The sequence below is a fragment of the Pundamilia nyererei genome, unplaced genomic scaffold, assembly GCF_000239375.1.
Source record: "Pundamilia nyererei isolate P.nyererei 1_Seehausen unplaced genomic scaffold, PunNye1.0 scaffold00102, whole genome shotgun sequence".
Lineage (NCBI taxonomy): Eukaryota > Metazoa > Chordata > Actinopteri > Cichliformes > Cichlidae > Pundamilia > Pundamilia nyererei.
Window position 1 is genome coordinate 888,025 of NW_005187503.1, and position 13,489 is coordinate 901,513.

Consider the following 13,489-nt stretch of genomic DNA (forward strand, 5'->3'; position numbering starts at 1 on the left):
AAATGTTATTGCATCTGAACTCCTGCAGGTACAGGTCTGTAAAAAGTATGCCGCTTTCATGAAGTGGTTAAGTAGCAGCCAGGTGCCGCTAATCAAATGTGCTTAACTGATCAACAGCAAATGTAATACATAAACACTGTTCAGATGTGTTAGCATAATGCTGAGTAGAGACATCAACAATGGTCTTAGAGAAGCCAATGTTTCTGCCCATCAGGGTTATAAGGCCATCGCCATACAATTTTAAGTCCATTGTTCTGCACTAAGATTATTCACAAGTGCAAAACATTCAGGACAGCTGCCAGTCTTCCCACGAGCAGATGTGCCAGCAAATTTAACCCATGGTCAGACCAAGAAATCCAGGACAATAAAAACCCCAGGGCCTCGGTTAGAATGTTAAATGACATGATAGTACAATAAAAAATAAAAAAAAAGACTGAACAACTATGAATTTGTTTGGAAGGGTTGCCAGAAGAAAGGCAAAAAGCAACACAACTTAGGTTTGCAAAGATGGATTGGAACAGACTGCAAGACTTGTGGAACAATGTCCTTTGGACAGATGAGTTTAAAGTAGATGTTTGGCCATATTTCACAGCATATCAGCACAACTACCTCCTACCAACTGTCAAGCATAGTGCTGGAGGTGTGATGTTTTGGGCTTGCTTTGCAGCCACAGAGTACCCTTCTGTATACCAAAATATTCTACAGTCAAATGTGTTCAACCTAAACTGGGCACACCAGCAAATCTACAACAGAATGGCTGAAAAAGAAAAGAATGATGTTATTTAATTAATGCTGCCAAATGTAGTACAGCTTTTCAGGGGACTACACAGTCCTATGAAAACTGTATAAAGCTAATTATTTCAAATATTAAGATAATTTGCTTGAAACATTTCCCTTTTTATGAATGTAGTAATTGGTTCTAACTTGAACTAATTAAAAGGAGAAAAATATTTTAAGGAATCTGATTTCATTATTGCTATTTTTCAGAATACTTGCAAATTAGTAAATTAGACATTAAAAGTGTTTTTTGAGTCACAATAGTATTACGAATCAGTTATTCATCCATTAATAAAGGCTTAACAAAATAATGTAATAATCCCAACTGATGAAACCATTAATAAAGCCACACAAATATTAAAGAAGCACCGTTAACTCGGCATTTACAGCAAACAACATTGTTGCGTTTTCTAATCATTTTAATAGAATGATTAGCAGATAAAAGTTAAAAATGGGAATAAAAACAGACATGGACAAGTACAAAAAATCTGTCTTTACTTCAAGAGTTCAGTACCTTTCTGTTCCCCACCGGGTATAGGACTCTCTGGTTCCTCCAGGTTCCACCAGGAGGCACCAGAGCAGAACAAGAGCACAGCACGAATACCAGTACAAAATAAAAGGGAACAGCTGAGAGCAAGAAAAGAAAGGCAACTTGGACATTGATTAAAGAAAATTAAGGAAAGCGAGAAGAAAGAGAAACATCTTATACTGCTCCAGAAAAGTGAAAAATGGGTATTTTTTTTCTTCGTTCTTTTGTTATTTGGTCTACTTTAAGGTCTCCTGCAGCTCAGAAACCAGAATATAAACATCAACAAATCAGACACTTACTGCATTGGCTCACATGCACCCCCCTCGCCCATCTTGTTTTTTTTTTTTTTTTTTTGGAAAAAGGACTATGCACATCTGATATGACATGATGTCACTACTTGCTATGCCAACACCACCCAAAAGCACTGATTTCACAATTTATGATGTACTGCAGAGATAAAAATAAAACAGCCGACTCAAACGCACTGTATAAAAACAAAACGTCATATCACCGAGACGCACGACTTCAACTCATTATTTTGATCACTGGCAGAGTCTGCGACATGTTCACAGCTGATGGAAGATCCAGACAAATGTTTTGTCCTAATATTTACAACTATTTCGACAGCATGATCCTCTGTGAAGTGCGGATGAAATCTCCGTCCGAGTCTCCTTTGGATTATTCAGCACTGGGTATAAAATGATACAAGAAGTAAGAGCCAAAGAGTGTGTGTGTGTGGATGCGCAGGAACTGTTAAAAAAAATTCGTACCCCAGCTGACACTTAAGATTTCACAATACACATGATGCTGAGGTTTTTACACTGCAATATAGTGATGTTTTTCTCCTTTTTCATTCACTTTGTTGCAGTAAAACAAAAGAAGAAAAAAAAAGGCTAACATGTGATAGGGCAGTACTAGACTCAAGCGTTTTAGTAAGATGAGAGTCAAATAACATATCCTCTATTCATTTAGCCTCACCGTACACAGTTGTGGGAATATTTTAACTTCGCCTTCCCCACCTAAAGTGTGTCTGTTTAAGTCATCACCAATATGACACATGAGTGTATCGAGTAAATCACAGTCAGAGTGGGAGCTTCCGTGCCAGTCAGTCACAAACTGTGTGAGGTAGTGTGTTGGTGTCAGTGCTTTGCTGGTTGGCAGGCTAGAGATCTGAAGGACTGTGTAGTTTTAACATTCATCATGTTTTGACTCCTGTAAGAAGGAAGGGGGTGGGGAGGTGGGGCAGAGGAGAAAAAAATAATTTGCCGAGAGTCACTCAAAGTGCTATATATAAGCATGAAAGTCGATGAGCGCGTTTCTCTGTGTAGTGAACAAGTAAAGGGATAGTCAAGAGAAAGCTGGGCAAGTAGCTGACAAGACACACACAGGTCATTCGGTTAGATCAGTCTCTCTATTTGTCTGTAGGTGCCCCAAATCAGTGCTGCTCTCTCTTTTCTACTCCTCAGCTCTCATTGGCTGCCACCAGCTGGCCTAATCCTTGGCGCACAAACACTGCCTGGATGTCCTTGGTCTTGATGCAGAAGTCACAAGCCCAAACAGCAGCGCTCTCTCGAGTCAGCAGCCCATATGCTGGTTCCGTCAGGCCTGTGCAGTCGCGGTGGAACCAGCGCTGGCACGACGCCTCGCAAAGGATGGCGTCTTGGTCGTCGTGCACTTCTGCCATGCAATGACCGCAAGGGAAAATCATCCCAGAGCTGCCGAGTTTTCCAGGGCCAGAGCCGGGCCCGGTTGAGGGGGCAGCAGGGCCAGAAGGCAGGGGAGACTGGGTGTTTGGAGTTGATGTAGAATTAGAGGGGGGATTTGGGTTGCTGCCGGGAGTGTTACCGCCATTGTTGTTGGTCATGTTGTTCTGACCTGAATTGGTGGCTGTATTTGACATGGGACCCCCAGTACCAGTAGTGCTGTTCTGTTGGTTGTAAGGGGTGGAGCCTGGTGCAGAGTTAGGTGGGGTTGACTGTTGCTGCTGCTGGGTAGAGTTGTTAGAGTTAGGGGTGTTTGTATTGCTAGGGGGCTGTAGCTGACTTGGTGTTGGATGCTGGGGCTGACCTGATCCATTCAAGGGACCAGTGGGAGAAGAGTTGGGGTTAGGCTGTGGTGGTGCTGACGGAGGCTGAACAGGCGTACTGGCATTGGGCTGCTGGACATCAGAGTGGCCAGGGAAGCCACCCCCAGGCTGAGGTGGGCCAGAATTTGGAGGTGGCCCAGGTGTTGTATTATTAGGAGGAGGGCCATTTGGATTCATGTTAAGCTGCTGCTGTTGTTGCTGTTGTTGTTGCTGCTGCTGAGGCCCAGGTGGTGCACCACCTCCACCGAAGCTCTTTCCATCCTCATTGCCTGGCCCCGGTGGGCTGGGGCCAGGGTAAGGGCCATCCTGTGAAGGCGGGAACTGTCCTTGAGGGGGCATTCCTGGCAAGCCCCCCACCATATTGCCACCCGGGCCACCACTTATGCCTCCCATCATGTTCATCCCTGGACCCATACTTACTCCCATGGGAGGCAAGGGCCCCCTTGGGCCTCCACCACCAGGTAACGGAGGGCTGTTAAATGGGTGCCCACCCTGTCCGTGCTGCTGTGGAGGCATCCCAAATCGCGGGTGTGGTGGCCCCCCTCCTCCAGGTCCTCCCATACCTCCTGGGGACAACATGGGATTGAATCCTGGCCCTGGATGCATAGGTGGACTAAAGCTGGGTGGCATATTGAACTGAGAAGGGCCACTAGGAGGGAAGCCACCCGCTCCGCCTCCACCTCCACCGCCTCCACCCCCACCACCTCCAAAGCCAGGCATTCCAAAACCTAGCTGGTTGTGGGGTCCAGCATTAGACGGAGGGCCGAATGGGGGCCTCCGTCCAGGCTGGCCACCGCCCGGTCCTCCTGGTCCTCCCATGAAGTTCATACCTCCAGTCATTCTGCTTCCACCTCCATACCCACCTCCTCCGCCGGCACCTGGGCTGGGAAGAAATGGAGCACCACCTGGTCCACCTGCCCCACCAGGTCTGGATGGGGATGCAAAGTCATCGTCAAACGGGTTGGAGGCGACCAGATGGTCCACCATGGGGGTAGGAGGGGGTGCAAACTCAGTGAGGTGGGAGAAACCCGCAGCCTGAAACAGAGAACAAAATACACAATGCATTCTTTCTTTTTTTTGCTGCTTATATGAGACCAATTATTTAAATTCTCAGTCTATTAAATGTTTAGGTCAACCTGTTTACTGAGAACATTCTCTTTATTGTAGAGATGTAAATATAGTTTTGTGAAAAAGTATTTGTTCCCTTCCAGATTTATTTTTTGCATATTTTTCACATTTAAATGTTTTAAATCATGCAAGTTTTAATATTATACAAAGATAACTCATGTTATCTTTGTAACATGTTATCTTTGTAAAAAACAAAAAAAACAAAAGAGCATTTTGTTTTTTTTAAGTTATCACCATTAAGTGTTTGCGATAACTGGTATTGAGTTTTTCACATCACATGTGAAGGAATTTTGGCCCACTCTTATTTGCAGAATTGTTTTAATTCAGTAACACACAAGGCAAGGTTTTTGAACATAAACAACCTGTTTAAGGTCATGCTAAAATAACTCAGATTCAAGTACAGACTTTGACTAGGCCACTGCAAAACCTGTTTTTGACCATGCACAACAGCAAGAGGTGGACTTGCTGCTGTGTTTTGGGTCATTTTCCTGCTGCGTAACCAAAGTGAGCTTGAGTTTCAGGGCATTCGTATTTTGTGGTTCCCTAAATTATGCCAGCTTCTCCAGGTCATCAAGCAGCAAAGCAACCCCAGATCGTCACACTACTACCACCATGTTTTCCTGCTGGTACAATGTTTTTTTTTTTTTAATGAAATGCTGTGTTAGCTTTACATCAGATGTAACAGGAATCAAACCTTCCAAAACAGTTTCTTTCATCAGACCACAGAATACCTTCGCAAAAGTCTTTGGTGATGTTTTTTGGTAAATGTGAGACGAGCCTTTGTGGTCTGCAGTGGTTTTCTCCTTTCCCATGGGTACTGTTTTGCCCAGTGTCTTTCTTATTGTTGAATCATGAACTCTGACCTTAACTAAGACAAGTGAGACCTGTAGTTCTTTAGATGGTGTTCTGGGTTCTTTTGTGACTGAGGTCCAGGATGAGTCATCGATGTGTTCTTGAAGTAATTTTGGTAGGCTGCTCACTTCTGGGAAGGGTCCCCTCGTTCAAAGTTTTCTTCATTAGTGGATAATGGCTGTCACCGTGTTTCACTGGAACAGGCTGATAGATGTCACAGACTTTGTTTCTCAGCTATTTCTTTAGATCATGGACTTTCTTTTTGGCCTACTTGATTTTAGAATCAGGCACTCAATATTTGAGTGATTTCTTGATTCAACAGGTTTGGCAGTAATCAGGCTTGGGTGTTGCTAGAGAAACTGAACTCTACTTTCCAAAATATGCGGTTAATGACATTTAAATAATGATTTAGAATTAGTTTTTGTTTCTTTGTTTGTTTTTAATACAATTCCAGCAGACTTCGGCTAGCTTAGAAAAGAAATCATCTCTTAAAAACAGCATTTTAAATTTAGTTGGGTTATATCTGTCAAATATTAAAATTTGTTTAATTATCTAAAAAAAAATTGCATATGGCAAATATGCAAAATAAAAAAAATAAAAAAATCAGGAACACAGGAAACAATTTTTCACAACACTGTAGATCGCCAATAACCGTCTAGGTTGGGGAAACCTGTCACTTGAACGAGTGACAAAACGTTTCTCCCACTCAAAAAGTTACGTCCAGATGAACAGAATCAACTTTTAACAGTTTTTACCTGAGCCGTGGATTTCCTTGCCTTTTTCTTCTCCGGGCTCTTCATCTGTGAAGCTGAAAAAGAAAAACATGAAAGGGAGGGGTGGAAAGATGGAAACACCATAAGTTACAACAAACACAGCATCCATGTCTCATGCTTTTGGTTCACCACCATACTGTAGCAGCATCACATTTGGATTGGCCAATACCCCTTAGTGACAGATTGGAGCAGCTTTAGACCTAGGGCCTCTTTGTCAAGTCCAACAGTTGAGATGGATTCAATGATGGGACATAGACTGGCATGAGGACAAGATGCTAAACATCCAGGCGTTATCATCACCAAGGTTATGAAGCCTTGAATCGCAAATGACCCAGGCAGACCAAATGACCCAGGCAAGAGGGAGAGAGGCCGCAAACAGAGGCAGAAGAGGTAAGGTCAATGAGGGAGACAGGAAAAGACGAAGACATGAGAACGAGGAAACGGAATTGAAGGTACATTGATAGCAAGATAGACATGAACCCCGTTCACAGATCCACTCTGTGAGAAACAGCCACCACCGGAGACAGTCGTGAAGTTTACATATGGGGGAGGCGAGAAGGGATTTGCTAACAGCACCAGTGCAGCCCATTGCAGCGCAGTAATGGATGATTCCGATCTGATTTGGAGATGGGTGAAATTAATTCCTACCTCTGCTTCGTTTTCCTTGTCCCGCCTGTAGTCTCCCCGAGTCGGCAGCCATTGGCTAATATGACTGTCGGTGAAGTGGCAAATCACCGTTCATATGCAAGAAAAAAAAGTTAAAAATGACGACGTCTTGAAAGCTAGAGGGCGACTAGGTGGATTCTGCCTTCAGGTCATGTCAGTAACGCTACCATTAATATCATCACAACATAAACTGGCACTTAGTGGTAACTAGATAAGCTGGCCCAGGTCTGCAAACTCCTTTCCAGCTGCAAATCTTTGGCCACGGTGTCTGTCACGCCGGGTTTTTGGTCACCAAATCACCGTCACTTAAGACTGAGCACGTTCACGTTTTTTTTGCAAGCCAGTTTCTACTAGCTGAGTGAAACTGGTTGCTTGATACCTGGCTCTGCCTGCCAGTACAAGCAGCAAGTTACAGAGCAACCCCCTCCCTCTCTCTCAATGATCACTTACAGATGTGTAGCTATGACCAGCTAGCTAACGCAAGCTAGTTACTACCTTGGCTAACTAGCTAGCCACGTTACTCAGTGTGGCTAGCTAGTAGCGACAAAAAATCCGAGAGCGTGGTTCAGCTTTCTACATCCAAGTGTGAACATATGCACTCAATTTCACTCATCAAAGCATTTATGACTTAAAGAAATCGGTTATGTTTTTGAAAAAAAAAAGCTGTTGTTTACTTTGCTAACATTAGCTTACTAGCTAACGTTAGCATGCTACTAATAGCCATCTTGCAGACTGTCTTGGAAGCAAACTGTACCCTTTCTCCGTTGCTCGCTCTGCTGTCCTTTAAATTGAAAATCTCTGGTGTGTCATTGCCAGCAAACCAGTCGTCACACGGTGTATGCTTGTCGGTTTCACCATTCAACTATAATTCATTCAAAAACGCAAATTTTGCCATAATTATCATGGCCTTCTATCGCAACCGGACAAAGAGGGATAAAGCGAGAGTATCGCGCACCGTGGAAGGTTCTATCTCAAAACCAATATGGGGGTGTCGAAAGGTATCCGTAAAAACTATAAAGCGTACGTATAAGAATTTCTCTTAAAAGACCACTTGTATTGCATAACACATGAGAGTTTAAGATGTTGTATCAGAAGAATTATCACTATTATCCTCGATATCCTTATTATTTGAATCTATAGAATATGTACACACCTTTGATTGACGTAGGTGAAGCGGCCTAGAACGGACCATTTTTCAACGATACCCTGTACAGTTAAAGTAGTGATGCACATCTTAAGTAGAAGTTGTTAATTAAGTACGTTATTAAGTGGCATATTGATGATCATTCACCAATATTGTATAAAAAATACGGATACTTTGAACACAAAAGCCATTATACAGTTCTGTACAGGACCTACTAAGTGGGGAACCGCATAGAAAACCAACACAAATCCAGTTTATTTGCCACAGAAGTTATACGAATAATATTTTACGATTTACCTGAGGTCACATCTGCACAATAACTGTAACTTTAACTAGGTTAAAAAAAAAAGCAAGGGCCAGCTCAAATATTTAAAATAAAAAATATATATCTGTCACAGGGATCGTTTTGTGGAGTACTTAGCATGAGGAATTAACCCTGCGGTGTTTACTTTGTGTAAATAATAAAGAAAAACAGTTAAAAAATCACATGGTTGAATTCAGTTCTTGTTTGTCAATGTTTATGTATATAATTCTTATTTTTTTTATTAAGATTAAATGTTAATAATGACCTAAATATAATATTCAACTGCATCTGTCAGTTTTATGAAAATTTGTCATGAAAAGAAAATGTATAAATGGAAGTGTCACTCTGCACTGTGAAATGTAGAATCTATAATAAAAACACAATTTTATGAAGCATTTATGCTTCTGTTGCTTCATTTCCATATTAAAATAGAGGCCTTTAAAATAAGATCTATAAAGAATAATTGAAGTGTCAGTCTCCTTGTTCGGCTACCTGGACACATGACTCTCTAAATTCCTAAAATGGATATTCTTCCACGCTGTCTACAATTAAAGGCTTATCACCGCCTACCATGTCCTGGCTCCCCCTTCTAGACCTCAGATACCCCCTCCTTTCCACACTCCAGGCACATCCAGGAGGGTCAGTGAAACAGTGGACAGTTTTTAAACTCAGAAAAGCCACCCTGGGAATGGGACCACAAATCAGAATCAAGAAAACCCTGACATTCTTTCGGATCATCCCTCTCCAGAGACATCTCTTCATTCAAAGGGAATAAACTTTTCCTCAGAGTAGAAAAGGGAACAGTTTTAAGAGATCACAGATGGGATAAAATTGAGGTATTTGTTACTGCCTGCCAAACAGGCAGGAGAAACTTTTTTTTATTCGAAATTGAAGATTTAAGAAGAGATCTATTCGCTTACACGCTTTTGTGACATGCTTTAAACTGAGGTGAGGAGATCCAGCCGACACAGACTGTATCCTAGAATAAAGCAGCGGAAGTCTTTTGTTAGAAAGGCTGTGATTTCTAAAGGTGCGTCTCTCGGGCCCTGGTGTATGGAGATACAAAGTGCCGGAACAGGCAGAGAGGTTTGGAGGTTTCCATCCGAGTTACAATGGCAAAGTGGTTCAAAGAGTTCCCCATGAACCTGAAGAATGGTACCGACAGGATCCGCTCAGTCTCCGAATCAGGCACGCAGCCGAGAGCCAATAAAGCAGGTCTGATGGCGAGCATCGGTACCAAAGCGCCGGCCTCCAAAACGGGCCATCGCAAAAACTCCTCCGCGGATAGCACAGGCGGAGGAGGAGGAGTAGGTGGAGGAGTCGGGTCTCTCCTGTCCGGAAGAAACCGAAAAAACTCGGCTATAGAGTTGAGTAGAAACGGCGTGAGCTCTCCGAAAGATGGGAAAGTGTGGGACAACCTCCTGTCTGGGAAAAGTCGCAAGAACTCCAAAGCAGAGCCGGTGTTTGATGAGCAGCCCAGATCCATTAAGAGCTCTCCGTCTGCCAACGCATACATCAGTCGGCTGATCAGAGTGGACAAGCAGGACAAGAGTCCCAGCTTCAACAGCGGTACCATCACCAGCGCAGTGGCACCTGAGGCGGAGAAAGCAGCCCAGTGCAAAACAGAAACCGTAAGTTCCCCTTTCAGATTTAGAAGGTTTAACCCTCCCTGTAAGCAGCCCTATCAGATAAATATTGCTTCTGGGATATGGATCTTTAAAAAACCCCATCTGATTTAAATCGTGTTGTTGTGTAGTTTGAAAATAATTGGAAAAGAGTGAAGACTAGCTAATTAAAAGAGCCCCCCCATTATAATTTCAGGGTGCAGCAGCTGTTGGTTCATTTAGATGGAAAATTAAATAGGCCACTAAAAGCTATTAAATACTTAATAATTGTATCCAGAGTATAGTATTTCATTATGTCATTAATTCATTTCGTTGCTTTTCAGATTAAGATTGCACACAGACCTCTAATGGGCCTTAAGAACATTTATTTTTATTATATTAAACAATAAATTATAAGAATTAGTTCCAACTTAACTGATACATTACACCAGTGATCCACAATAATCTGAAAAAATAACATCTGCTTGCGGTGTTTGTTTGTTTCTGTACTTTATTCAGCCTAATTATACTAGTATAATAAAATCTTATTATATTCTGAGTTATACAAACTTTTCAAGCAGTTGTGGAATAACTTTAACTGACACAGATGTAGCAGCAGTGGATCTAAACCATCTGTTTGCACCTCGTAAGCAAACTCTACACTGAAAGTCATCAAATCTGTTGGCAACAAAGTCGGCAGGATCCAGTCCAAGCTCTGAAAATTGATATTATTGTTTTGTTTTCTCCCATCCCCCTTTGTCTCTGCTTCCCATTGTGTCCTCTCCTCCTCCTCCTCTCTTTCCGCCTCTCTCTCTTTCTCTTCCTCTCCACCCCTCGCCCATACGCCCATCTTCCCCACCTTGAAAACAAAGCTGTGGTCAGACGTGAGGCCTTCACCTCCCTCTCGTGCATGCGATATGGCTCAGTGATGTCCTTTTATTCAGCTCCTCCCTCTACCTCATCCCCTCCCTCCAGTAATGGCTATCATGTTATAAAAAGCAGAGGTTACTTGACACTCAGGCGTTAACCCAAGTGCCCTCCAGCTCAGTTTAAAAAAAAACCCCCACAGAATCACAGAAAAGTGAGGGAAAAGATGATAAGAAAAAAAAAAAGACATTTGCAGTTGCTGCTGGGTTTGATCAGTCAAGTTCTTGTAGTTCTAGTCTTGCACATCTAAACTTTTGTTCTCCCATTTAATGAAAAAAAAAAGATGCCTTTTTTCACAGGGAGGAAGAGTATAAAACTTGATCAAGGCTTCATATGTCTGTATACTTGTGCTGTCATCTGCACTACTTTGTCCTGCTGAATCCTTCTGATCTAAACCCCTTAACAGCTGTCGGTTTGCTCATTTACACTCGGCAGGCTGAGTTTTTTCGCCTTTATTCAAACTCCAAAGGCAGCTGGAAGTGATTTTAGGGAGGCAGTTTTTACAGCCTGCCATTGTCTCTCATGGCTTGTAAAATAAACAAGAAATTCTATGTCACTGATAAGGTGACAGGACACTCGCGTGTGATTGATGCAGCAGAATAATTGAGGTTAAGTAAATGTGCAGAGACAATAGACTTCCGTAAATGTATAAATAAAACAAGGAATTAAATATTCTTCTAACTGAAGCCTGTCTCGTTTACTGCAGTTAATTTAATACCTCGTTCCCAGTGTCTTCAGGGAAGCTGAGACTATATTTAGCACAAGAAAAAACATCTGGAAAATGCTCAGTTTTTTCTGCTTATCTTCAAATTTTAGGATCTGGTGTAACTTTTTTCTTTGTATTCAATATTTTATACTGACATCTGTTCTTATTAAAAAAGGAGTACTATAAAACTTTTGTTCTCCCAAAAGAAAAAAAAGAGGCTCTGACAGGATACAGTATAAAGGTTATTTTTCACTATTTTTGACATTTTATAGACAAAAAAAGTATGAAAATGGCTTCAAGGCCAACTTTTAATGAAAGCATTGTTAGTTTGAGCTGTATTTCATGCTAGAGATGATGGATGACATTATATTTAGCACCTGCTATAAGACAATTTATTATGTTGTTACCTCTGACTCAGCTTGGTGTGTCCTGTTGTGTGATTATTGATTATTATAAATAGACCAGCATCTCTTAAATGTTCTAATTGTGATCATCAGCTGACAACATCTGCATTTTCTTTGTCTATATAAGATTACTGCTTGGGCTTTCCTACAGTTTTTCCTTGACCCTTCTCAAACTTTATTCTGAAAGCCTTATTTTGTGTTTAAAGAATCTAATTACACATGGAAAAAAAGAATGATTTCACTGTGTTTTTAACCAGGTCATTATCCTTGAGGACTATGCGGATCCTTTTGATGCTCAGAAAACCAGAGAGCAAAGGGAGGCAGAGAGGGTTGGTGAGAACGATGGCTACATGGAGCCGTACGATGCACAGCAAATGATAACCGGTAAGACTTTGATCAGGATGCTCTGGTCTTTACTCCCACAGGGTCCTCCTGTGACTGACAGCATTCCCATTTTGAGTCTCTCCAGGCAGCGCAGTGAGAACATGAACTCACTCCTGTAGCGCTCTCTCTGTACTCCATCTGGACAATGGGTGTAGTTTCCTGTTCCTGCTTCCTCTTTCCTGCCTCTGTTTCCTGGTACTATTCATTAAAAAGGAAGTTTGCCCTCAGTGCGCTCCCCCCGCATTTATGACACAGTTTTGTTTAAACCCCCATATGGAGCTGTCGGACCATTAATCAAAACTTCCCAGCGTCAAGGAGGACTGGTGACCAGTCGTCCAATCACATGCTCCCCTGACCTTTCCTTCCATCAGTCCATTGTTTAAACTGAAAGAGTTACTCACAATAGCCTGCTGTGAATGAGAAAATGTTTTATTGCTGTAGTAGCTTCTAGTCTGGTGAGTGGCTGTGCGACTTCCACACCTCATCAGAGAAGTCTACTGAGGATGTGATGATGTGAATGAGTCAGTTTAAGAGTCTCAAATCATACTGAGGAAGTAAGCAGTGCACAATACTGTGACTCAGTATACAGCATCCTAATTAATCTTTAGTTGGCAGCTGATCTCAGTGACTAGAACAAAATATATTACATAGATTTTACAGTTATTTTACATCTAGTCGTGATGTTGCTTTAAACTTAATTTGAGCATGATTAGCAAAAATGGTAAACACCCTTCTCTCATGGCCCCTGATTTATGTAGCCGGCTAAATTAATAGTGGTAAACACTTGTCTCAGTCATTAAATGCATTGCCCTCTTTAACGTGAAATGTAACGGCTTCTGTTTTTTCCCCTGAAGGTCGCTGAATTATTTTATGAAAGTGTAATAACTTTCAACCTTGCTCTAAAACGCAGCAGGACTCTTTGCAATAATAACCTTTTTCTACTCTTTTGAAAATGGCTTAAGCTGCCTTAACGTGTTTGTTGTTGTGAATTGGCACATATGAATAAAAAACTGAATTGAAATTACTTCAGATTTTCACTTGTTAACACTGACATAACAAAATAAGACGACATCACGATTCAAAGATTTAATTATTCTTTATTGCACATAACAAATCTCTGTGTGGTAGTTCTCTGCTTAAAACACACACACACACACACACACACACACACACACACACACACACACACACACACACACACACAC

General features: G+C 41.9%; 2 protein-coding genes across 4 annotated transcripts in view; one reads left to right on the top strand and one right to left on the bottom strand.

Annotated features, from left to right (window-relative positions):
* Nucleotides 1-1,641: 1,641 nt before the first annotated feature.
* pygo2 (pygopus homolog 2 (Drosophila)) lies at nucleotides 1,642-7,768 on the bottom strand. Of its 3 annotated transcripts, XM_005740647.1 has the most exons (4): nucleotides 7,566-7,768; nucleotides 6,794-6,857; nucleotides 6,128-6,180; nucleotides 1,642-4,427 (listed from the first exon to the last, which is right to left on the bottom strand). In XM_005740647.1, exons 2-4 carry the CDS (start codon nucleotides 6,843-6,845, stop codon nucleotides 2,769-2,771), a joined length of 1,764 nt encoding a protein of 587 aa, XP_005740704.1. In that variant the 5' UTR covers nucleotides 6,846-6,857; nucleotides 7,566-7,768; the 3' UTR covers nucleotides 1,642-2,768. The 3 variants fall into 3 exon arrangements, with proteins under 3 accessions (XP_005740704.1, XP_005740705.1, XP_005740703.1); XM_005740648.1 differs by lacking the exon at nucleotides 6,794-6,857; XM_005740646.1 differs by lacking the exon at nucleotides 7,566-7,768 and having other exon boundaries at nucleotides 6,794-7,556.
* Nucleotides 7,769-8,898: 1,130 nt separating this feature from the next.
* Nucleotides 8,899-13,489, top strand: part of LOC102208074 (SH2 domain-containing adapter protein E) — a 10,201-nt gene continuing 5,610 nt past the window's right edge. The window contains exons 1-2 of the mRNA XM_005740649.1: nucleotides 8,899-9,890; nucleotides 12,158-12,284. Coding sequence (XP_005740706.1) covers nucleotides 9,372-9,890; nucleotides 12,158-12,284 — 646 coding nt within the window. The 5' untranslated portion in view covers nucleotides 8,899-9,371. The remainder of the gene's footprint in view (nucleotides 9,891-12,157; nucleotides 12,285-13,489) is intronic.